The sequence below is a fragment of the Parus major genome, unplaced genomic scaffold (assembly GCF_001522545.3).
Source record: "Parus major isolate Abel unplaced genomic scaffold, Parus_major1.1 Scaffold290, whole genome shotgun sequence".
In the NCBI taxonomy this organism is placed as follows: domain Eukaryota; kingdom Metazoa; phylum Chordata; class Aves; order Passeriformes; family Paridae; genus Parus; species Parus major.
Window position 1 is genome coordinate 235550 of NW_015379271.1, and position 21762 is coordinate 257311.

Consider the following 21762-nt stretch of genomic DNA (forward strand, 5'->3'; position numbering starts at 1 on the left):
CCCCCCGAGTTCTCCACACTGATAACAGCAGCCCCCCGAGCTAACAGCAGTGTAGCTGAGCTGACACCCAGCGCTGGTGCCGGTGCCAGTGTGGGGCAGAGGCGGGCACAGAGGCTCAGCCTGGCCCCCTGCACGGTGTGTCCCACCCCAGGTGGCACAGGGGGGGCAGAGAGCAGCACACGGTGTCGTGCCCCCATGACGTGATCTGGCATGAAGGCTGGCACCAGGCACCGCTTCCCGCAGCGGCAGGGCAGAGCCCTCAGCAGGGGCTGGACTCAGCCCCCCGAGCCCTGGCAGCCCCACGCTGGGGCGGCTGCTCCTGGGGACAAGTGGCTCATTTCACGTGGCTCTTGCCATGCTCGCAGCTCACTCGCTGCTGACAGCGAGAGCCTCCTGCACCCCCAGAGGGAGCTGCGAGAGGCTCAGCACCTCAGAGCTGCAAATTCCTGCCCCTTCAGCACCCACCCCACTGGCTGCAGAGAGTTTGAGCCCCGCACAGAACCCGAGGCCCCCCAGGTACTCAGCACAGAGCCAGAGCGTGGGGAGGATGAGGGTGGAGGACAACAGTGAATCCCCTCCATGAAGAGCACGCTGGCAGAGCCCAGGTGGTGCCAGCAGCAGGGGGATGGCTCTGGCCAGCTGTGTGGGGCTGCAGTAGCACAGGTGAGGGGGGCCAGGGCTCAGGGCTCCACAGAGCTGAGATGAACCACCGTGGTCCCACTAGCTCCACTTGGAGCCCCTGGTTGGGATGTGCTGGGCAGGGTCACTGTGGGAGCTGGATTGTGTCAGCGTGGACAGACCTGCCCAGGGCAGCAGTGCTGGCGGTGACAGCTCCGTGGGGCTTCTCTCTGGCACGACAGGCAGGCTTGTTTAGGGCACGGGACCCTCCCCAGATGCACAGCCCTGCATCAGGCACGCCCTGCCCCTGGGGGACTCTACACCCAGCATCAGGACTCTGGCACCATCGACCTCATTTCACTGCTCTGCAGCTGTGGAGGCACCACCACAGCCCATGGAACAGCTGCAGCAGGATGATCCCCTAAATGATGAGCCCTTCTGGGGCAGACCACCCCAGCTGCCTGCAGTCCATCGCCCTATGCTCCGTGCCTTGAGATGAGGCAGGGTGGACCTGTTGATCCGTAACAGAACAGTCGCTCTGGAACTGCATCTTCAGGGTCTGGGGGGCACGCTGGGCCACAAGCCCCCGGGCCAAGGGAATCAGATGTGAAGACCACCATTTATTGGTGCTCCCACTGTCCACAGCAGAGCCACAGCAAACCCCGTTTTCAGGGGGAGCATCCCCAGCCTGCAGTGACCCCAGTTCTGTGCCCATGGCACAGCCAGCTCAGGGCCATTTCTGCTCCTCTTCTCCACTTCCCCTCCTCTCTTCCCTCAGGATGTGGCATGGGAAGGTCAGAGTGACGCTCGGGGCAGGAGCACCCTGTGTGCAGGCAAGGGCTCAGAAATGGTTGAGCACAGGTGGAGAAGCACATTGTGGGCAGAGCTGCTGCACAGCAGGGCAAGAGCAGATCCAGGCCTGTCCTGGCACCATCTTCTCCCTGGGGCAGTGGGGGCTGAGGCCACAGGGGCTGGTGCTCCCCTGAGAAGAGCGGGATGGCTGAGGACCCCACGTGTCCCACCTGCCACGGCCACACGCGCCCACTCCAAGGGCTCTGAGCTGCGGTGGGGTCAGGCAGGGCACAGGCTGGGACAGGGATGGGACATGGCTTCTGCCTCACATCCGATTCGCTTTCCAGGACAGGTAGCAGTTCCAGACGATGGCAACACATTGGACAACAGCCAGCCTGGGGACAGAGGGGACAGGGTCTGCAGCTGCCACCCCACGGGGCAGGGACTGGGCGCCAGGGCCACAACGTTACCTGTGCTGCAGAGGCACAAAGTAGAAGTTTGCAACTTGGACGGGTGGCCAGATCTGGGCAGAGAAAGGGAGGAGCAGTGAGGAGCCCTGCCAGGGTCCCTGCCCCACACCCACCCCTGCCTGGCACTCAGGCTGCCCCACAGAGCCCATGGCAGCCCCATGGAGGAGACAGGCAGGGACAGAGATCTGCCAGCACTCACACAGTAATTGGTCATCAGGGCATCCACGTAGTCCTGCAAGAAAAAGGAGGTGTGAGCACTCAGAGGGCCCCCATCCTTGCCACTGGTCCCCCCAGCTCCACACTGCCGGGCACGGAGCCCCTGCAGCCCTGCCCATGCCTTCCCTGCCTGAGGGTGGCAGGGAGAGGGTGACCAGAACCATCCCCCCCGAGAGCCCTTTGTGCCACAGCCAGGACACATGGGCGGATGGCTTCTGTCCCCAGTGTGGGCTGTGAGCCCCTCTCCAGCTCACTGCCCCCCCAGCCCCCTCCTGGGCACCATGCAGCAGAAATGGAGAAAGGCACTGAGCTGGGGCAACTGTTTTGGGACTCCAAGGTGCTGCCTTGTCCTCCTGCCACAGCCAGGCCGTGTCACATCCCTGTCCCATGGCAGCAGGACAAGTCCCTCATCCAGCTTGGCCGTGACTCAGCCAGGAGGCCGGGCTCCTCCTGCCGCTGGCCAGCAGCCCAGGACGGACTGAGCAGGTGCGGGGTGATGGATGCTCTGCTGACGCTTCCTCTGCGTGGGGAGAGGCGGATGTACCCCAAGCCAGGGGTGAAGGTGCTGCCAGAGCTGCTGCCCAGCCCCCAGCCCATCACCCCCTCGCAGCTCAGGGCTCGCCAGGAGCCACAGCTCGCACGAACCACCAAGCAGGGCAGGATTCCCTGGGGAAGGCAAGGCAGGATCCATGGCACGAGCTGGTCAGGATGCAGCAGGGGAAGATGGATTGGAGTGCTCAGAGTGCTGCCTGTGCCCACGATCTGTTCATGTTTGTCCTTAGGGTGCCTCGGAGCACTCCATGCCCCGTCCATGACTTGCATAGAGTCTGACGAAAGCAGAGGTGATGGGATCCTGCCCTGGGATCTGCTTCCTGAACTCTGGGGCAGGATGAGGGGCATGTACTGGCAGCCCAGAGTGTAGCAGGCTGGTGACTGGGTGCTCCCATGCAGAGGAACAAACCCTGGGTGGTGGCACTCAGGCAGAGCTCCAGCCAGGCTGGGGCCGTTCACACGCAGCTCCGGCAGCAGCAGTGAGCGAGGCTGGTGTTGCCACTCCTGGCAGCCACACGACCACCCCAGCGTGCCTCCTCCTGAGGCAGGTGGGCACCCACTCCCCAGTGACTCACTCTGGACACGCTGACTCAGTGTTCACACCGGTTTCCAGCAATTACTGTTAATGGGAGTCATCTCAGTAATTGCTCTGGAGACCCAGCCAGGAGCGGGGCTGGACAGCATGCCCATGGCACCCGTGTCTGGCCCAGGTGGGACCCCAGTACTCACCCACAGGACACCCACGCCAGAGGAACCGGGCCTGGCACCAGTACTGGGACTGGCAGCACTGGGCACCCAACACGCCCAGGGCCCTGGGACCCAGTGCCTGGCCATGGGCACGGACGCAAACAGGAGCAGCCGTCAGGGCCAGCACACAGGGAGGAGCTGCCAGGGCCCCATGGCTGCCCAGGGCCCCTCAGGGCTGCCCAGGGCAGCAGCACATACCTGCTGGATCTTGGACCAGTTATCCTGCACCGACAGCCCGTTCACGGCCCCTGTGACAGCCAGGAAGCAGCCGAGGAAGCACGGAGCGAACGCCCCCTGCGAGAGAGGAGCCACGGCCCATGCTGAGGAGCTTGTGGTGCTTGAAGCCAGGCTGGCCATGGGCAGCCTCTGCGAAAATGCCCACCCCCAGCCCTCCAGTGAAGTGAGGCTGGGCCCAGCTCAGGCACTGGGCTCTCAGAGCAGACTGCAAACCCGCCAGAGGGACACAGCTGTCCCCACTGCTCCATCCCACCGCCCCAGTCCCACCAACACCCTCACTATTGTCACACCAACCTGGTCTAGGATCACCTTCTTCACAGCCACAACTTTTGTGTTCCCTGGGATGAGCCAATCCAGGATCCTGTACCAGCTGCCCACAACAGGGCCCTGCAGGAGCCAGGGGGTGAGGAGCAGTATCTGCCCTCACTGGTCACCGGGGTCAGGGCTGGGGGGATCCAAGCTGGTTACATGGCCCTGCTCCAGCTCTGGACCACAAAGACAAACTTGTCCTATGCTGCTCCTGCTCCATGGAACTGGCCCTGCCCATGGCTGCTGGAGGTGGCACCAGGATGGCCCAACTCCCACTGCACCACCATGGTCCCACCAGGCTGAAGGAGCCTCCCACTCCACCCCATCCCACCCCGCTGCCACTCACCACAAAGCAGAAGCCAATGGCCATCATCCTCAGGGTGCGGGGGCACTGGTGCCCATGCAGCCCCCGCTGCTCCACCAGCTGCTGTGCAATCACATCCCCAGCTCCCATGAGGGCCCCTGCAACCAGCACAGCCCACTCAGGCAGGTGAGACCCCTGGGTGGCCTGCCCACAGCTGGGCCCCCTGCCCCAGGAGTCCTGAGCCTGCTCCAGCCCTGCCAGCTGTCCCAGCTGTAGCTCCCCACTGCCTGCACCAAACCCCAGGGCACAGACGTCCCACTCTGCCAAGTACCTCGGGCCTCCCAGGACACCGCAGCATCTCTGGTGAAAACGGTGTCCAGCTGCACCTCGACCCTGTGACCCGGACTGGGGCTGACCCTCACCCAGGGTCCACAGTGCCTGGGGCTCTCAGAGCAGAGCCTGTCCAGCTGCTGCCCGTGATCTCCACCGCAGCCTTTCCCACAGCACCCCCAAAGCTCTCCCTGGACACCGGGCAGGCTCTGCTGACTGTGATCCCCTCCACAGAGAGCAGCTCCAGCAGCTGGGATGGGCAAAACGAGCTCCCCACTGCCCAGGCTGTCCCAGCCCCTTGCCACAGCTGGCTGCTGGCACAGCTCCTGGCCCTGTTTCTAGATCAGTGTCCCTGGTGGGGTGCTGCCCGGCTGGGTCTCTGGCAGCTCCTGCTCCATCCTACACCCCTGACCCCATCGACGCAACTCGGCTGGCCCAGTGCTGCCCCCTCCAGCTGCTCCCCCGGCCCTGGCGGCTCCTGCTCCCTCTCCCCACTCCCCCTGGGACGGTTCCCTGGCAGGTCTCCAGCCCCACTGCCTCTCTGCTCTGTCCTTGGAAGCCCTGAGCCCAGCAAGCCCTCAGCCTGACGGGTGCCAGCCCCAGCAGCCCCTGTCTGACTGCCCCAGCCACGACCAGCTCGGTACCAGCTGTACCCCAGGGACTTCCTCAGTGGCTCCTCATGGAAAAGGGCCCAGCTCCCTGTCCCCACACCACCCCACAGCCCAGGCTCTGCTGCCCCACAGAGCTGTCACCACCTGCTGCTTCACAGGTTCCATCTCCTGCCCCAGGATCTGAGGGTCTGCCCCCAGCCTTGAGAGACCCCACAGCCCCCCATCAGCTCACGGGCCACAGCGGCACCGGGCAGGGGGTGGAGGCAGGTGCTGGACTCCAGGCACAGAGCCCTGGCTGCTGGCAGCAGCACTCCCAGGAGCTGCAGTCCCAGGAGCTGGGTGCAGGGCACGGCACTCACGGAGAACACAGCAGGCACCTCTTACTCATCCAGTGCCAAAGACTCAGGGTACAGTGCCCAGAAGTGATGAGGCTGTGCCAGGAGGGACAGACCTGTCCGTGCATCCCTTCCCAGGCCTGGGGATGCAGCCAGATCCAGCCCCCTGCAATGGCTTTGGCCACAGTGCCTGCCCAGGGTGCCATCAGCACAGCCCAGCCACAGCTCCTGTGCATGGCTGGAGCTTTCATCCCAGCCAAACCTTGTGCCCAGAGTGCCTAGCAACCCCCAGGCTGATGTTCTTGTGACCAGAGGACTCTGAATGGGGCCCAAACCTGAGCAGGGCACCATCTCCGTGCCCATGGCATTGCCATGGCAGGAGCAGGGGACTGCTCTCCACAGGCAGAGGGACAGGAGGGTCATGGCTGCAGGCACGTGCTGCTGCCCACTGTGCCCAGGCCCTGCTGGCAGCCTGGCCCAGGGCCCAGGATGCAGGAGGCAAAGCCCTTCCTGACCCCAGAGCCCTCGGACGGCAGCTCAGCCAGCAAGTGTGGCTGCACACAGCGGGCACAGCCAACTGCCAGCAGCTCCCTGGCCTGGCCCCAGCTGGCAGCACTGGGGTCTCTGGGAGCAGCGAGAGAAGGCAGGGCTGGAGGTTGGGATAGACCTGGCACAGGGCTGGGAAGCTGCATGGACCATCACAGCCAGCAGTGGGGCTGAGCCTGGCTGTGCATGGGGATCCTCGTGGAAGCTCTGAGGAGAGCAGGGGTGCTCACACCCCCCTGGCTGGAGCTGGGCACCTGCTGCAGCAGGAAGAGCCCAGCCCGAGGGCAGAAGCTTCTGGGCTGGTGGAACCATGTCCAGCAGCAGCCCAGCATCCAGAGAGGCTGTGCCCTGCAGCCCTGCAGGCTGGCAGAGCCCTGGGGACAGGGGGCTGTGTCACAGCAGCGCCAGCTCCCACGGGAAGCAGTAACAGGCGGAGCAGAGGCGAGGTCAGAGCCAGTCCAGGGCCACAGTGAGCAGGGGAGGGGTGGGCAGGGCCGGCCCTGGGAAGCCCGTCCCAGTTCTCCACTGGTCTCCTGCCAAGCACAGGGGGACGTGCTGCCAGCAATAGACTCCGTGACATCCGATAAAAATAACAGCAGGAACAGCAAAGCGGCCTGGCAGGGCCCCAGCAGCCAGGCAGGGGGGCATCGTGCCACCCCCCCGCGGCTCTCAGGGCTGAGGGCCAGTGCCGGCTCAGTGAGGGGAGCCCCTGGCTCAGCAGGCACCCCCAGCCCCCGGGGCTGTGCTTTCCCAGCATCCTGGGCTGCTGGGAGCAGGAGGGCAGGGGCAGCAGTGGCAGGGCAGGGAGAATCGGGGCAGGAGCAAAGTGGGGGTGCCAGGGAGGCTGCGAGCAGGAGGTGCAGCAAGGAGCACGCAGGGACCCCCCCAGCTCCAACCCTCAGTGCAGCACAGGCACCACACAGCCCTGAGAACATGTGCCACAAGCAGGACACGCTCCCCCACCACCCAGACCCAGCCACAGGTGGGGTGTGGGGAGGGAGCAGGGCAGGGGGGGCAGAGCTGCCCAGTGCCCCAGGGCTGCAAATCCTCGGAGCAGCAAAGTCATGAACCAACACCAGGGCAGATCTGTGGGACCTCACAGCTCTGCAAGCAGCAGCAGTGTAAGGGAGATTCAATCCCCTGTGCCGAGCCCAGGGAGCCTCTCCTCAGGCAGCACCTCTATGCCTTCAGCACTGACTGTGAATGACTTGTGAATTCCCCGTGTTGCAGCTCAGCATCCATCCCCTCCCAGGGGAGGGGGATCCCAGGACAGCCTCCCCCCAGGTCTGGGTGTGAGGGCTGTGATTCCTTACAGTCCCTGCTGTGGCTCCAGCACAGACCCCTGACACAGACCTCCTGAGCAGGGAGCGGGCCAGGGCCCCTCCCTGGTGTGACATGGGGGTCCCTGCTGAGCCTGGGCATGGCAGCCCCTCTTCCACCTAGGACAGACCCCTGAGGCGCTGGAAGCTCCCCAGCTGTGTTCTGCCCTGCCTCCCGCAGGGTGATGGTGCCCACACAGCGGGGTGAGGGGCTGGGGGAGCCGTGCGTGGGCAGAGGGTCCTGGGCTGATGGAGACTGTGATCAAAGAGGGAGCTCAGCACACCGGGGAGAGCAGGGACCACGAGGGGCATGTGCAGGGGGAACAGGCTGTGTGCCGGGGAGGGGGCTGTGTGCCAGCAGGGGCAGGGGGCTGTGCTCTGGGGGCTGTGTGGGGCCTGGGGCAGGGGGGCTGTTCTCTGGGGGGCTGTGCAGGACACAGGGCAGGGCAGGGGGCTGTGCTCTGGGGGCTGTGCGGGGCCCGAGGCAGGGCAGGGGGCTGTGTGGGGCCTGGGGGCTGTGTTCCGGGGCCCAGGGCGGGGCAGGGGGGCTGTGTGGGGCCTGGGGCAGGGGGGCTGTGTTCCTGGGCCCGGGGCGGGGCAGGGGGGCTGTGTTCCGGGGCCGGGGGTCTCAGGGCGCGGCCGCAGCAGGAGCCCGGCCCGTCCCTTACCGGCTGTGAGCGCCTGCGCCGCCCCGGGCCGCCGCGCCAGCAGCCGCCCGCAGCCCCTCCAGAGCGCCGCCATGGCCCCGCGTGTCGCGGCGCGGTGACACGTGTCGCGGCGCGATGTCGTGTCGCGACCGAGAGCGTTTATTGGTCAGTAGCGGCCCAGCACCGTGGCCAGCAGCGCCATCCGCATGTACATCCCGTTCTCCGCCTGCCGGAAGTACGCGGCGCGCGGGTCCGAGTCCACCTCCACGCTGCGGAGTGACGTCATCAGCGGCACCGCCCCCCCGGCCCGGGGCCCTCAGGATCCCCCCGGGAGGCGCCGACCCCCGCGGGACTCCCCCGGGACACACAGACCCACAGCTGCAGCCCCCGCCGCTCGGAGCTCTCCCCCGGGACACACAGACCCACAGCTGCAGCCCCCGCCGCTCCGAGCTCTCCCCCGGGATACACAGACCCACAGCTGCAGCCCCCGCCGCTCGGAGCCCTCCCCAGCCCTGCCCACCACCCTGCCGTCCTCCTGCCCCAGACCCCCCCACACTCTGCAGCTTCCATGGCCCTGCCAGCCCCCCCTGCAGCGCCACTGCCGCAGCTCCCCCAGAGCGCTCCTACAGCCCCCGAGCCCGGGGTACCCCCACTTGTGCCCTGCAGAGTCCGCAGCCGTGTTCTCCCGGACACCTCCCCACACGCTCCCCCCAAAGCTCCCCTGCCCCCCAGAGCCCTGCAGCCGCCCTAGCCCCGTTCCCCCCTCCCCACCTGATCTCGTTGACACGGGGGAGGGGGTGCATCACCACCATCCTCTCCTTGGCTCGGGTCATGATGTGGGGTGTGAGGATGAACTGCCCGAAGCACTGAGGGAACACACAGAGCCCTGAGCTGGGCCAGGGGAGTCCCCGCACCCCCGGAGGGCAGCAGGACCCAGGCTCCCCTCACTCACAGCCTCGTACTCCTCGGCCCGCTGGAAGCGCTCCTTCTGGATGCGGGTCATGTAGAGCACGTCTGTGTCTGGCAGCGCTTCCTCGATGCTCCCGAACTCCTCCTGGGGCAGCACCGTAAGGTTGGGGGGGCACAGGGCCAGAGAGTGTGTGTGGGCCAGCCCCCACCCTGCTCCTCACCTGCTGGATGCCCCGGGAGGCCACAAAGCTGGTGATGTCGGGGGGCATGCGGAGGCCGGGAGGGGTCACGTAGCGCAGGTTGACGCGGTACTGGGTGAGCAGGCGGGCCAGGGAGTGCACCGTGCGCCCGTGCTTCAGGTCACCCACCATGGTGATCTGGGGAGAGAGGTCAGCCCAGCCTGTCCGGGGCCACTCAGGGCCTAGACAGGGCCCCTTGACCGGCTGGTTGTGCCGTCTGGCCCCTGCACCTCACCGTCATCCCGTTGACTGTGCCCAGCTCCTCGCGGATGGTGAAGATGTCCAGCAGCGCCTGCGTGGGGTGTTCCCCCACCCCGTCCCCGGCGTTGATCACCGGCTTGCGGCAGTGCCTGGCGGCCAGCTGGGAGCACCAGCAAGGCAGGGCAGGTGAGCACAGGCAGGGCACGATTCCTAGCCCCGACCCCGCTGGGGACCACATCCCTGCCCCACAGCACCGGTCACCACCCCTGCCATCGGGGCAGAGTCCCCAGTGCCTCCAGAAAAGAAGGCAGCTTCCCTCAGCCCCTCACCTCAACAGCGCCAGGCTGGGGGTGCCGCAGCACCAGCACATCAGCGTAGCAGCACATGGTCTGCACAGAGTCCGCCAGCGACTCGCCCTTCTGCACAGAGGAGGTGGCCTCGGAGAAGGACAGGACAGAGCCACCCAGCCGGCTCATGGCTGCTGCAAAGGAGCTGCTGGTCCGCGTGCTCACCTCGTAGAACATGGTCGCCATCACCTTCCCCTGCAGGGCCAGGCCGTCACCTCGGGGAGCCCTGGCATCCCCGGCTGGTTCAGGGCTCCCTCGCGGTGCCCAGGGCACAGGTGTGCACTCTGTGCACAGCTCACCTTGAGGATGTCCAGGCTCCGCTCCTTCTGCACCAGCATGCGCAGGGTGTGTGCCACATTGAACAGGTGGGACAGCTGCGGGGACAGGTGGCGCGGGAGGCACCAGGGCTCAGCTGGGGCACGGGAAGCGCCGCAGCACCCACAGCCCCGCACCCACCTGCTCCTTGGAGAACTGCCGAACAGAGAGGACGTGCTGCCCGACAAGGGGGTGCAGCAGCGGGGAGGTCTGGAAGTGGGGAGCGCGCTGAGGAGACGCCTGGCGCGGGACAGGGCCCAGGGGGTAGAAGTGGCTGTCCTGGACCCCTGCCGAATCTGTGGCACCGAGAGCAGCTGGTCAGCCCACGGGAGTGCTCTGAGGAGCCCAGGCACCAGCCTCGGACCCCGGATCCCCACTGTGGGTCCCTGCTGCACTCACCCAGTTCCACTGCCTTCCTGCTGCCCTTCTCACGAGTGTCCTCGGCTGGGTGGGAGAGGGGAGCAGTGGTGTTAGGGGTTGTGGGGAGTAGCAGCACCCCGGGGCCCCGCTCTCCTCCTGGCACGCTGCCAGCATGGCACAACCCTCCTGGCCCTTGGCAATCAAGATGGGCCCGATGCCAGGGTGATGGTCAACCAGAGAGGCAGTCCAAGCCCCACGCTGTGCTGTGACCCTCTCCCTGCACGCCCTGCAATTCCCAACTGGCCACCCCCCAGATCACACTGGCAGGTGAGGGGTCCCTGAGGTGACCTGGGGCAGGAGGGGAGTGGGCGGCCACAGCCATGCCCTGTCCCACAGCGCCCAGTCCCGGTGCTGGGTGCTGTCAGGGGCCCGTGGTGGGCAGCGCAGGCAGCCCGGGGCCCGTACGGCACCTGGGGGAGGGGATGCACTCATGGGCTGCAGTCAGTGCCATTAGTGAGTCCCCCCCCAGACATTACCGGTGCCTCGGGCGCCCGGGCGGTGCGCGGCTCCCAGCCTCCGGAATGCTGAACGGGACACAAGGGCTGGCATCAGCGGGGCCGCCCAGCCACGCTCCCAGACCCGGCCCCCCAGGCAGCGTGCCCGCCGCGCCGGCCGCCCCCCTACCTGGCAGCCCGGGGTCGGAGGCTCGGTGGATGCGGGGCGGGAGGTGGAAGCGTGTGTCACCTGCCGGGCCGGGCCGGCGCGGGCTGGGGGCTCGCCCACGCAGCACATCACCAGCCATGTGCCGGGACTGCTCGGGGGTCTGAAACGAGAGACCGAGCTGGAGCTAGGGCGGAGAGGGACCCCCTGCCAGCTGGGTACACCCCAGTACCTTCACACTCTCCTTGGTGGGGACCCCATGTGGCAGCAGTGCAGCTCCTGAGGGCCACTTCTTCACATCCTGTCCATAGCCAGGGGGCACCAGCACCTGCAGCCATGGCAGAGAAGGGATTAGGGAAACGGGGTCAGCACTGGGGGACCCCCTCTGTGATAGAGAACATCCTCAATACAAGAATAAAAACAGCTAGGACCTTACCTGCCCATCAATGTAGGCAACCTCCCCACGCAGGACTACCCTCCGCACTGTCCCCTTCACCTGCATGCCCTCAAAGGGGGTCCAACGGGCCTTGGAGAAGACTGTGCTTCTGGGGATGATCCATTCGTGCTCCAGGTCCACCTGCCAGGACAGTGGGTCAGAGGCAGAAGGGTGGGGGCTGGACCTGGGGTGAGTGGGCAAGGACACACCTCCACAAAGGTGTCCTCCTGCGCTGGCAGCCCAAAGATCTTGCGAGGGTTCTCATAGAGGCGCTGGACGATGTCCTCCACACTGAGTCGCCCCTCAGAGACGGCCGTCAGCAACAGCGGCAGCATCGTCTCCAGGCCAGGGTACCCAGGGGGCGGCTCCTGCCCCTGCTTCTCCTCCAGCGTGTGGGGTGCTGCAGGATGGGGCTGGTCACCAGAGCCTGTCCCCACCACCTTCCCCGCCCCATGGCCACCATCCCTGGGGACTTACCGTGGTCAGTGGCAAAGCAGTCGATGATGTCCATGTTCTCCCAGAGCGCCTGCACATCCTGGCGGGTGCCCAGCTCCGGCCGCACGGCTGCACGGCCCTTCCCGAGGCGCCCCAGGTCATCCTGGCTCAGGAAGAGGTGGTGCGGGGCCACCTCGCACGTCACCGGGATCCCCCTCTGCTTGGCCGCCTTGATGAGGAGGATCTGGGGCAGCCGTGGTTAGTGGGGAACCCCCAGGGCGCCGTGCTCCATCCCTGGAACCCACAGCTCGCCCTGCTCACCTCCTCCCTGCGGGCCACGTGACAGATGTGGACGGGACGCTGGTACAGCTGGGCCACCATCAGCACGGCAGCCACCGTCTGCCGCTCCGCGTGCGCCACAATGGGCAGGTGCCGCGGCCACTGCTCCAGGTGCTGGGGGGAACGGGGCTGCTGGGCACCGGTGCGGCGAGCAGATCCACCCTGTGCCAGCCCCTGCCCTCCCGCTCACCTCCATCCACAGCGACACGTCGTCCATCCTCAGGCTGGAGAAGGTGTCGTTCAGGTACATCTTGAGCCCAGCGGCTGCACCAGCCAGGGGGCCCAGAGTGCCAGCATTGTCCAAGGAGGCCCCCAGGAAGAGAGCAAAATCGCAGCGCGCCCCGGCCTCAGCCAGCTGCAGGACAAGAGGCAGCGGGTGCTGTGGTGGGACCGGTCCTGCCACCAGCAAGGAGCCCACCATAGCTGGCACAGGAGGGGATGTGAGGCTGGCAGCAGCTCCTCACCTTCTGCGCCAAGGCGAAAGAGGTGGCATCGGTGATGGCAGGGCTGGTGTTGGGCATGGCACACACCATCGTGACACCCCCGGCCAGGGCGGCTGCCGTGCCCGATGCAAAGTCCTCCTTGTGGGTGCCACCCGGCTCACGGAGGTGGACGTGGACGTCGATCAGGCCTGGGGAGTGTCAGTGTCAGCACTGGCAGCTGCTGGCCACAGGGGACATGAGGGACAAGGGCCACGCCGCCAGCGCAGCACGGAAACATCTCTCCCCGCCGTGCCTGCAGACGTGCCCAGCCCGGCTGCCAGCACTGTCCCGGTTCCGTGCTGCCCCCATGGGGCCACCGAACACCCACCTGGCAGACGGATGAGCTTCTGGGATGTCATGCAATCCACATGCATCTTCAATGGGGGGGCTGCCCCGATCTGGCCCAGTGCCTGCAGAAACAGCAGCCGTGAGGCAGGACCTTAGGTCAGGAGCAGGGCCAGCGTGATGATGCCTGTGCGAGCTGCACCCCAAAAACAACCCCTGCACAGTGACACCCACACAGAGTGCCTGCCCCACAGCACCCACAACAGGACTTCTACAACCCTCCCTCGCTCCCTTTCTTTGCACCCGAGGTCCCCACGTGCCCCAGCGCATCTCTACGTGTCCCAGCCCACCTCTACGAAGAGCTTTGTGCACTTGATGTCGATGATGAGGGGCACGGAGTAGTCGACAGCCAGGCGCCGGGTGCGGTACCCCTTGGTGACAAAGGAGGAGAGCCGGCGGCCCCCCGAGTTGCGCATTGAGAGGTTAATGACCATCTCAAAGTGGTTCTCGGCCAGGTAGTCCAGGATGCTGCGCTGGGTCTCCCGGGCACCAGCCTCGCTGCTGTCTGCCTCCTCGAAGTGCCAGTCCACAGCCTTCACCTGCAGGCAGTGACCCCGTCAGGGCCCTGCAACACCCCAGGAGTGACCCTGGCCCTGCAGGCCCCAGCCCTGACCTTGATGCCATGCTCGGTGTAGAAGTCGGCGGTGCCAAGGCTGGCATACAGGTTGTAGCCGAGGCTCTCCAGCGTCCGCACCGTGGGCAGCAGCTCGCTCTTGTTCTGAAATGAACCAGGGGGCCGGTCAGAAGGCAGAGAGGGAACCCCAGGCTCCCAGCACTTCTACCCCCACGTGCCTTGTAGCTGCCGATGGTCAGCAGAATGTTCTTCTTGGGGATCTTGAAGCCGGTGCTGAGCATGGCCTTCAGGTACGCCTCGCAGCGATTCTCGCCAAAGCAGGCAACCTCACCCGTGCTGGTCATCTCCACACCCAGCACCACATCAGCGCCCGCCAGGCGTGAGAAGGAGAACTGGGGCACCTGGGGGCAAGGGGACACTCAGGAGCTGCCTGACCCTGCACCCCAGCCTGGCCCCATGGCCCCCACTCACCTTGACACCAACGATGCCTGTGCCTGTCATCAGTCCCACAGGCTCCACATCCTCACCCATGATCACCTGGCTGGCCAGAGCCACCAAGTCCACACCCAGGGTCTTGGAGACGAAGGGGAAGGAGCGGGAGACACGAACATTGCACTCTATCACCTTCAGCTGGTCATCCTAGAAAAGAGAGAGCAGAATGAGGCAGGGCTGGGGACGTGGGGTGAGCACCCACGCGTGCAGTCCCCAGTCCCAGGTACCTTGGCGATGAGCTGCAGGTTGAAGGGCCCTGTGACCTGCAGCTCCTGCCCAATGGCATGGACAATGGCCTTGATGCGCTCCAGTGTCTTGGGGGTGATGTCCTGTGGGGGGGTCACCAGTGTGGCATCACCCGAGTGCACCCCAGCGTTCTCCACGTGCTCCGAGATGGCGATGGCCACCACCACACCGTCACAGGCCACCGCATCCACGTCAATCTCCTGTGAGCGGGAACATGGTCACAGCCTGTCCCTGCAGTGGGGGCTAGGGCTTTCAGGGGGCATCCCAGGGCTGGAGCAGCCTCCTGGATGGACCTTGGCCTCCTGGATGAACTTGGAAATGACAACAGGCTGCTCCTTGGACACAGCCACGGCGTTGCTGAGGAACTTCTCCAAATCGCTGTCCGAGTACGCCACGTTCATGGCAGCACCGCTCAGCACGTAGGAAGGGCGCACGACACAGGGGTACCCCACCTTGCAGCAGAAGTGCTTGGCTGACTGTGGGAGAGATGGAACCTCAGTGCACGCGCAGAGAGCCGCCCTGAGACAGCCCTGTCCTGTTTGCTGGGCCCCACCTCCATGTTGGAGAGCTCCTTCCAGAGGGGCTGGCTGATGCCGATGGAGTCCAGCAGGCGGGAGAACTTGAAGCGGTTCTCGGCCGAGTCTATGGCCTCCGGGGACGTGCCCAGGATGCGGCACTGCTGCCGGTGCAGGGCCATGGCGATGTTATTGGGCAGCTGCCCGCCCATGGACAGGATCACACCCTCAGGGTTCTCCAGCTCGTAGATGTCCATCACCACCTGCAGCACCGTGCAGGGCAGAGGGATGGCTGGGACAGAGCCATGGCAGCCCTCGCCCAGCCCTGCAGCTCTCAGGGCCCCAGCCCCCTCACCTCAAAGGAAATCTCATCGAAGTAGAGGCGATCGCACATGTCATAATCGGTGCTCACTGTCTCAGGGTTGTAGTTCACCATGATTGTCTTGAAGCCCATCTATTGGGAGTTGGGACGAGCTGAGCCCAGAGCCCCCAACCCCTACCCAGCCTCATCCTCCGACCGGGGACACCCACCCCTCGCTTCACATGGTGCTGGGGCCCATCTGACCTTGCGGAGCTCCTGGATGCAGCCAACTGCACACCAGTCAAACTCGACACTGCTGCCAATGCGGTAGACGCCGGAGCCAATGACCATGACATGAGGCTCACGGAAGGCCAGGTCGTGCTCAGAGCCATTGTAGGTCAGGTACAGGTAGTTGGTTTGGGCTGGCCACTCTGCTGCCACGGTGTCGATCTGCTTCACCACTGGCAGAATCTTCAGGTCATGCCGCATCTTCCGCACAGCCAGCTCGGTGCTGCACAGAGCTGGGTGAGCACCAGGATCGAGGCAGGGAGCAGAACAGGGCTATCCCCATCCCATCTCACCTGAGCACGGCCAGGGCCACCTGCTTGTCGGAGAAGCCGAGCTGCTTGGCGCGCTTGAGCACGGCGGGCGGCATGGTGCTCTGTGCACCCCGGTACGACTCCAGCAGCAGCGCGTGGTCCGTGATGCTCTTCATCTTGTGCAGGAACCAGCGGTCAATCTTGGTCAGCTCATAGAGCCGCTCGATGGAGTACCCGGCCTGCAGCGCCGCTGCCAGCACGAAGATTCGCTTGTCCGTCGGCGTCTCCAGCTCCTGCCGGGCCAGGGGTTGAGTGTGGCCGAGGGAGGCAGGTGGACCCCTCTCCTCCCAGAATGGCACAGCCAGCACAGACACCCAGACCCCAGTGCTCACCATGTCTGAGGCCGGCTTCACTGTGTGATCAAAGCCCACACAGTTCTCGTCCACCATCCTCAGAGCCTTCTGGAACGCCTCCTCAAAGTTCCTCCCAATGGCCATGACCTCCCCTGCAGAAGGTGGGGTGAGCAGGAGGATCCCGTGCCCGCCGCGTGCCCCACCAGTGCCGCCCTCCCGCGCTCACCCACGCTCTTCATGGAGCTGCCGATCTTGGTGCTGACGCGCAGGAACTTGCTGAGGTCCCAGCGCGGGATCTTCACCACACAGTAGTCCAGGCTGGGCTCAAAGCTGGCCGTGGTGGAGTTGGTGACAGAGTTCCTGAGGAGGTGACAGGGGTCAGCAGCTGGGGCCATCCCACCAGGGCAGCACCTTGTCTCGTGCTGTGGTGGTGCCTCACCTGAGGAGGGGCAGGGGGATGCCCAGAGCAAGTTTGGCAGCCACATAGGCCAGCGGGTAACCGGTGGCCTTGCTGGCCAGGGCCGAGCTGCGGGAGAGCCGGGCGTTCACCTCAATGATGTAGTACTGTGGGCAGCAGGCGGGCAGGGTCAGTGGGGGCCGTGGCACAGGCCAGACCCGCCGTGGCCCAGAGATGCTGCAGCGGCACAGCCTGGTGGGACAGCATGGGGCAGGACCCAGATCCCCCAGGGTGAGGCTGGCCGGGGATCAGGAGCGGGAGCCAGAACCCGTAGGGAGCTGCAAGTACCTGCTCCGACTCGGGGTTGAGGGCAAACTGGATGTTGCACTCGCCCACGATGCCCAGGTGCTGCACCACCTTGATGGCTGTGCGCCTCAGCATGAAGTACTCGGTGTTGTTGAGGGTCTGACTGGGTGCCACCACAATGGACTCGCCCGTGTGGATCCCCAGCGGGTCCAGGTTCTCCATGTTGCACACCTGGCAGTGGGGAGGTCACTGTAGGCTTGGGGTTCCCCCACAGCTCCATGTGCAGTCCCTGGTGGGTCCCTCCCAGTTCCCATCACATCCTCCCCTGCCCAGTCAGGACTGGAGTACACGGGGTGCTCCACTGGGTGGGGAGCCGGGGTGAACACCCCAGCACAGGGGTGCAGGGCTCTGGCACACAGGGAGCAGCTCCCAGTGGCACACAGCAGCTGTGCCAGCACCATTGGAGGCACTGGGGAACCCTCCCTGGGGACAAGGAGCAGTGCAAGCCCCCAGCCCCTGCCCCACATTTATCCCTCTGCAGCAGCCGAGGCCTCCCTCCATCCCCTACCGTGACACAGTTGTTGTAGGCATCTCGCACCACCTCGTACTCAATCTCCTTCCAGCCTTTCAGGGACTTGTCCACCAGCACCTGGGAGGTGTGGGTGAAGGCCTGGCTCACCAGAGCCACCAGCTCCTCCCGGCTGTTGGCAAAGCCAGAGCCCAGCCCTCCCAGGGCGTAGGCGGAGCGCACCAGCACCGGGTACCCCAAACGCTCAGCTGCAGCCTGCGCCTACAGGGAGCAACGGGGTCATGGTGGGAACAGGAAGGACAGGACCCTGCCCTGTCCCACAGCCCCCCAGACCACCCCAGACCTGCTCCAGGGAGGCAGCCGCCTCGCTGGGCGCCACGTGCTCCCCGATCTCCTCCATCTTCTCCACAAAGACCTTGCGATCCTCTGTCATCTCTATGGAGGCAACGGGCGTGCCCAGCACCCGCACGTGGTAACGCTCCAGAACCCCCGCCTTGGTCAGCTCCACGCCACAGTTGAGGGCGGTCTGCCCCCCGAAGGTCAGCAGCACCCCGTCAGGCCGCTCATTCCGGATCACCTGGGGGGTACGGGGCGGTGGGACAGAAACCAGGGTGGGTCCTGTGTTTTCCAGCTGCCTCTTCACCTGTGCAGCCCCTCCCTCAAGTCCCTTCCAACCCTACCCAGCCCTACGTGCAGCAGGCTCTAGGCCATCCCCCAGCCCAGCCCCAAGCTCATCTCCCTGAGCTCCACCATCCCCGCGTTCCCAAATCGCCCCCTCCCAGCCAGCATCCCGGGGTGCTCACCTGGGTGACGTACTCAGGGGTGATGGGCAGGAAGTACACCTTGTCCGCCAGGCCCTTGGAGGTCTGGACCGTGGCGATGTTGGGGTTGATCAGCACAGTCTGGATGTTCTCCTCCTTCAGCGCTTTGATGGCCTCATGGGGAGCAGAAGGGTCACAGTTGGTGGCCCCTGGGCCCCTGCCCCCCCTGTGGCCCCTACCACCCCCTATGCCCTGGGGTGGGCACTCACCTGTGACCCCGAGTAATCGAACTCGCCTGCCTGCCCAATGGAAAGGCCACCAGAGCCCAGGATCAGCACCTTGCGGGGCCGGGCTGCATCCCCCGCTGGTGCCTTGGTGTAGGTCAGCCGCTCCTGCAGGCGCTCCCGCACTGGGGGGGGACGTGGCACGCTGGGGACAGGGCATCCCCGTGCACAGCCCTGTCCTGCAGCCCTCGGCCCGTGGTCCCGCCCGTCTCTCACACTCACACCCACCTGTCCGGGCATTGCCGTGCCCGTCCCGCAGGTCCTGCGCCACCTCCACAAAGACATCAAAGAGACCCTCCAGGTCTGTGGGGCCGGCGCAGTGCTCAGGGTGAAACTGGACACTGCAGAGGGGATCAGGCAGGGCACATCACCATGACCCACGGCCACAGCCCCCAACCCCACACGTGCTGTCGCCCCGCACGCACCTGAAGAAGGGCTTGTGCTGGTGGACCAGGCCCTCGTTGGAGCCATCGTTGGCGTTGGTGAAGAGCGGCAGCCAGCCGGGCGGGAGGCTGCCCGTCTCCACCGCGAAGCCGTGGTTCTGCGCCGTGATGAAGCAGCGCTGCGTGTCCTCGTGCAGGCAGGGCTGGTTGTGCCCACGGTTCCCGTACCTGTGTGGCAGGACAGGTGTCAGGCAGCCCCAGCAGCCACAACCCCTGCAGTGACTCCGGATTCCCACTCACTTCATCTTGTAGGTACGGGCACCGAGGGCCAGGGCAAGCAGCTGGTGTCCCAGGCAGATCCCAAAAATGGGCTTGGGCTGGGGTGCATCCAGCACCCGGCATAGGCTGGACACCGTCTCCTGGCAGAGCTGTGGGTCCCCAGGGCCATTGCTGATGAACAGCCCATCAAAGTCTGTGTCAAGAGAAAAGCAGGGTCAAAGTGGGGCCCCTCAGCATTACAGCAGGGTCCCCAAGATCCCCACAGACTCACAGTGGGCACTCCTGGCTACCAGCAGAGAAGCAACCTGAGCCTGCAGCTCCAGGGTTGCAACCAAGGTGTTCTGACCCCATAACACCCATCCAAAGGGCAGCAAGGCCCAGCCAGTCCCCCATGGCACCCCCCACCCTGAGGCACACTAATACCACAGTCCAGAGTCCCCCATGCCAATCACAGCAAGGCAGCCCAGGCCCATGGCCCTGCTCCTGTGGTGCCACACTGAGGGCCCAAGCCCCAAAGCCTCCAGGAATGATGACACCGAGGCTCCCCACCCCACCTGCGTTGAGCAGGACACAGGTGCTGTCCCCAGCAGCAACCATGCAGACAGTCCCTATGCCAGACCCCATTCCTCCCACCCCCCCCGATTGTCCCCAACCACTGCCATCTCACCTGCAGGGTCCAGCGGGTGGTCCCAGGGCACCACAGTGACAGTGGCCCCCCGTTTGCACAGACACCGAATTTGGTTGTTCTTCAGGCCGCAGTCGAGGGCCGTGACACGCAGCGACCCGCCCGGGTTGAACACCCGTGGTGCCTGTGGGAAGGGGAGTGGGTTACCCGGACTCCTGCTGGGGCCAGCCCCCCGCAGCGAGGGGCTACACAGCCCCCTGCTGTCCCCAGCCCCGCTCAGACTCCCCACCACACCTTCAGTGACACCTCCTGCACCAGGTGCTTCTCGTTGGGATCCTCGAAGGAGAGGCTCCCCTCAGGGGTCCCATCCGGCACCAGCTTCCCCAGTAGCGTCCCCTTCTCGCGGATCTTCTTTGTCAGTGCTCGGGTATCCACCCCTGCAAGTGGGCTGTGAGACACAATCCCACGGTCCTGGCCCAGCCCAGCCCTGTGCCACGGCAGCATCATCACCCCCAAACAGAGGGTCAGACCCCCAGTGGGCAAATTTCCACAGAGACGGGTCTGGTTTCAGAACGTGCAGCCCCCACCCCCCCTATTCTGCTGTCTCCCCAGTCCCACCTTGTAGCCCAGGGACGTTCTGCTCCTTCAGCCACTGGTCCAGGGAGTGGGATGCACTCCAGTGGCTGGGGGTCTCTGAGCACTCGCCCACCACCAGTGCAGCCACATGGATCTTGCTGGACTCAAACCACTGCAGGGAGAGAGGGTCACCAGCCCTGGTGAAACCCCATGGAACACAAACCCCATTCCCACAGCACAGGACCAGCCCTCCCAGTGCTGGGCTGTCACTTGCCCCCACCTTGGCCCACACATATCGCAGCAAGGCTGAGCCTTAGTCCAGCAAAGTTCCTGGATCAGGGAGGCCCAGGATGGGGTGTCCAGGCCCCCACAGTGCTGCTGGACTGCAGCCCACTGCCCACATTCCAACATGGCCCGTGCCACGGGACACCTCAGCTTGGCTCAGCTGCAGCACAAACCAAGCCGATGGGAAAGCACCCACCCACCGGCCACAGCCTCGCCAGCGAGGTCCAGACATGCCAGTATCTCCTGTCCCACGGGACCAGGGCTCAGATTCCTGGAAGCACAGGCCACAGCAGAGACCTGCACACCACAGGCCTGGAGAGGGCTGCTAACAGCGAGACCCCCCGGGTCAGAGCAGGGAGGCCAGCAAAGCACGGCCCCAGCAGGGCTGGACTCTGCCCCGGGATGGGCAGTGTGGTGACCAAGGGGCTGGGAGGGGGCTGGGGCCTCGAGCAGCCCCTCTGCCCAGCCCCAGCCCTGCCTTATCACAGGGGTTCGAGACTCCTGCCTTGCAACAGAGCCCTGGTGAGGAAACACACAGCCCCACACCCCACGAGCTGCGAGGGCACCCCAATCCCAGTGCACTGGGGTGTCCCCCTGCCCAGCCCCCGTCCTCGCCGTGTCACAGCACGCCGGGCCCCGCTGCGGCCCTGGGCCCCGAAACGTCAGGGTCAATCAAACCTCTTCCTGCCCCCATGTGCCACTCCCTGTGCCCTGGCACCCTGCACGTCCCACCCTGGCACCTCGTGCCACCCGTGCCACCCTGGCAGCGTCCCGTTCTGCCACACGCCGGGCGACACCAGCGCGGGACCCGCAGCCCCTCGCTCACCCTGCTGAGGCCGAAGGCGTCGGGCTCGTCCCGGGGCACTCCGTAGTTACCCACCAGCGGGTAGGTAAGAACCAGGATCTGCGCCTTGTAGGAGGGGTCGGTGAGGGCCTCGGGGTACCCCACCATGCCAGTCTGGAACACTGCGGGGGATCGCGATGGGGGTGATGCGGGGCGCTGCCCGGCACCGCGTCCCGTCGGGGGGCACCGAGCCGGGCACAGCCGGGCCGATCCCAACCCCGCGCCCCTCCAGGCCCCAAGGAGGGGCCCCGAGCTGACGGAGTCCCCGGGCCGGGCCGGATCCCCGGTTCCCGCTCCTTCCCGCGCCGCCGCCCGTCTCGGGCCGCCCCACGGCATCCCGGCCCCGGCCCGGCCCCCCGGACGCACTCACCG

General features: G+C 65.8%; 2 protein-coding genes across 6 annotated transcripts; both read right to left on the reverse strand.

Annotated features, from left to right (window-relative positions):
• Positions 1 to 1218: 1218 nt before the first annotated feature.
• MPV17 (mitochondrial inner membrane protein MPV17) lies at positions 1219 to 8142 on the reverse strand. Of its 2 annotated transcripts, XM_015615895.3 has the most exons (7): positions 8055 to 8142; positions 4288 to 4403; positions 3927 to 4019; positions 3594 to 3689; positions 2080 to 2112; positions 1881 to 1933; positions 1613 to 1805 (listed from the first exon to the last, which is right to left on the reverse strand). In XM_015615895.3, the coding sequence occupies exons 1-7, from the start codon at positions 8125 to 8127 to the stop codon at positions 1736 to 1738; spliced, it is 534 nt and encodes a 177-aa protein (XP_015471381.1). In that variant the 5' UTR covers positions 8128 to 8142; the 3' UTR covers positions 1613 to 1735. The 2 variants fall into 2 exon arrangements, with proteins under 2 accessions (XP_015471380.1, XP_015471381.1); XM_015615894.3 differs by lacking the exon at positions 8055 to 8142 and having other exon boundaries at positions 1219 to 1805; positions 2082 to 2112; positions 4288 to 4980.
• Positions 8143 to 8171: 29 nt separating this feature from the next.
• CAD (carbamoyl-phosphate synthetase 2, aspartate transcarbamylase, and dihydroorotase) lies at positions 8172 to 21535 on the reverse strand. Of its 4 annotated transcripts, XM_015615891.2 has the most exons (44): positions 21373 to 21535; positions 20304 to 20433; positions 19980 to 20122; positions 19728 to 19869; positions 19082 to 19253; positions 18824 to 19009; positions 18627 to 18739; positions 18384 to 18523; positions 18157 to 18288; positions 17697 to 17930; positions 17393 to 17614; positions 16867 to 17055; positions 16561 to 16685; positions 16348 to 16481; positions 16161 to 16273; positions 15811 to 16061; positions 15494 to 15740; positions 15284 to 15382; positions 14967 to 15191; positions 14707 to 14889; positions 14395 to 14613; positions 14147 to 14314; positions 13894 to 14076; positions 13715 to 13819; positions 13392 to 13640; positions 13085 to 13166; positions 12739 to 12905; positions 12465 to 12629; positions 12257 to 12388; positions 11978 to 12179; positions 11710 to 11900; positions 11501 to 11641; positions 11297 to 11392; positions 11089 to 11227; positions 10941 to 10988; positions 10444 to 10488; positions 10186 to 10340; positions 10029 to 10103; positions 9712 to 9924; positions 9417 to 9542; positions 9164 to 9319; positions 8986 to 9087; positions 8805 to 8899; positions 8172 to 8302 (listed from the first exon to the last, which is right to left on the reverse strand). In XM_015615891.2, exons 1-44 carry the CDS (start codon positions 21496 to 21498, stop codon positions 8200 to 8202), a joined length of 6663 nt encoding a protein of 2220 aa, XP_015471377.1. In that variant the 5' UTR covers positions 21499 to 21535; the 3' UTR covers positions 8172 to 8199. The 4 variants fall into 4 exon arrangements, with proteins under 4 accessions (XP_015471377.1, XP_033367395.1, XP_033367394.1 ...); XM_033511504.1 differs by having other exon boundaries at positions 11089 to 11215; positions 15811 to 16273; XM_033511503.1 differs by having other exon boundaries at positions 15811 to 16273.
• Between the last annotated feature and the right edge of the window lie 227 nt (positions 21536 to 21762).

Coding starts and splice junctions, on each gene's coding strand:
- MPV17 (XM_015615894.3), bottom strand. CDS start 4,395: ATGGGAGCTGGGGATGTGATTGCACAGCAGCTGGTGGAGCAGCGGGGG. Junction 2,113..3,593: donor ACTGGTCCAAGATCCAGCAG/GTATGTGCTGCT, acceptor TTTTTCTTGCAG/GACTACGTGGATGCCCTGAT. Junction 1,934..2,081: donor TGCCCTGATGACCAATTACT/GTGTGAGTGCTG, acceptor TTCTCTGCCCAG/ATCTGGCCACCCGTCCAAGT.
- CAD (XM_033511503.1), bottom strand. CDS start 21,498: ATGGTGGGGTACCCCGAGGCCCTCACCGACCCCTCCTACAAGGCGCAG. Junction 18,524..18,626: donor GCACGGCAATGCCCGGACAG/GTGGGTGTGAGT, acceptor GTCCCCCCCCAG/TGCGGGAGCGCCTGCAGGAG. Junction 9,088..9,163: donor CCTCCCGGGGCATCCAGCAG/GTGAGGAGCAGG, acceptor GTGCTGCCCCAG/GAGGAGTTCGGGAGCATCGA.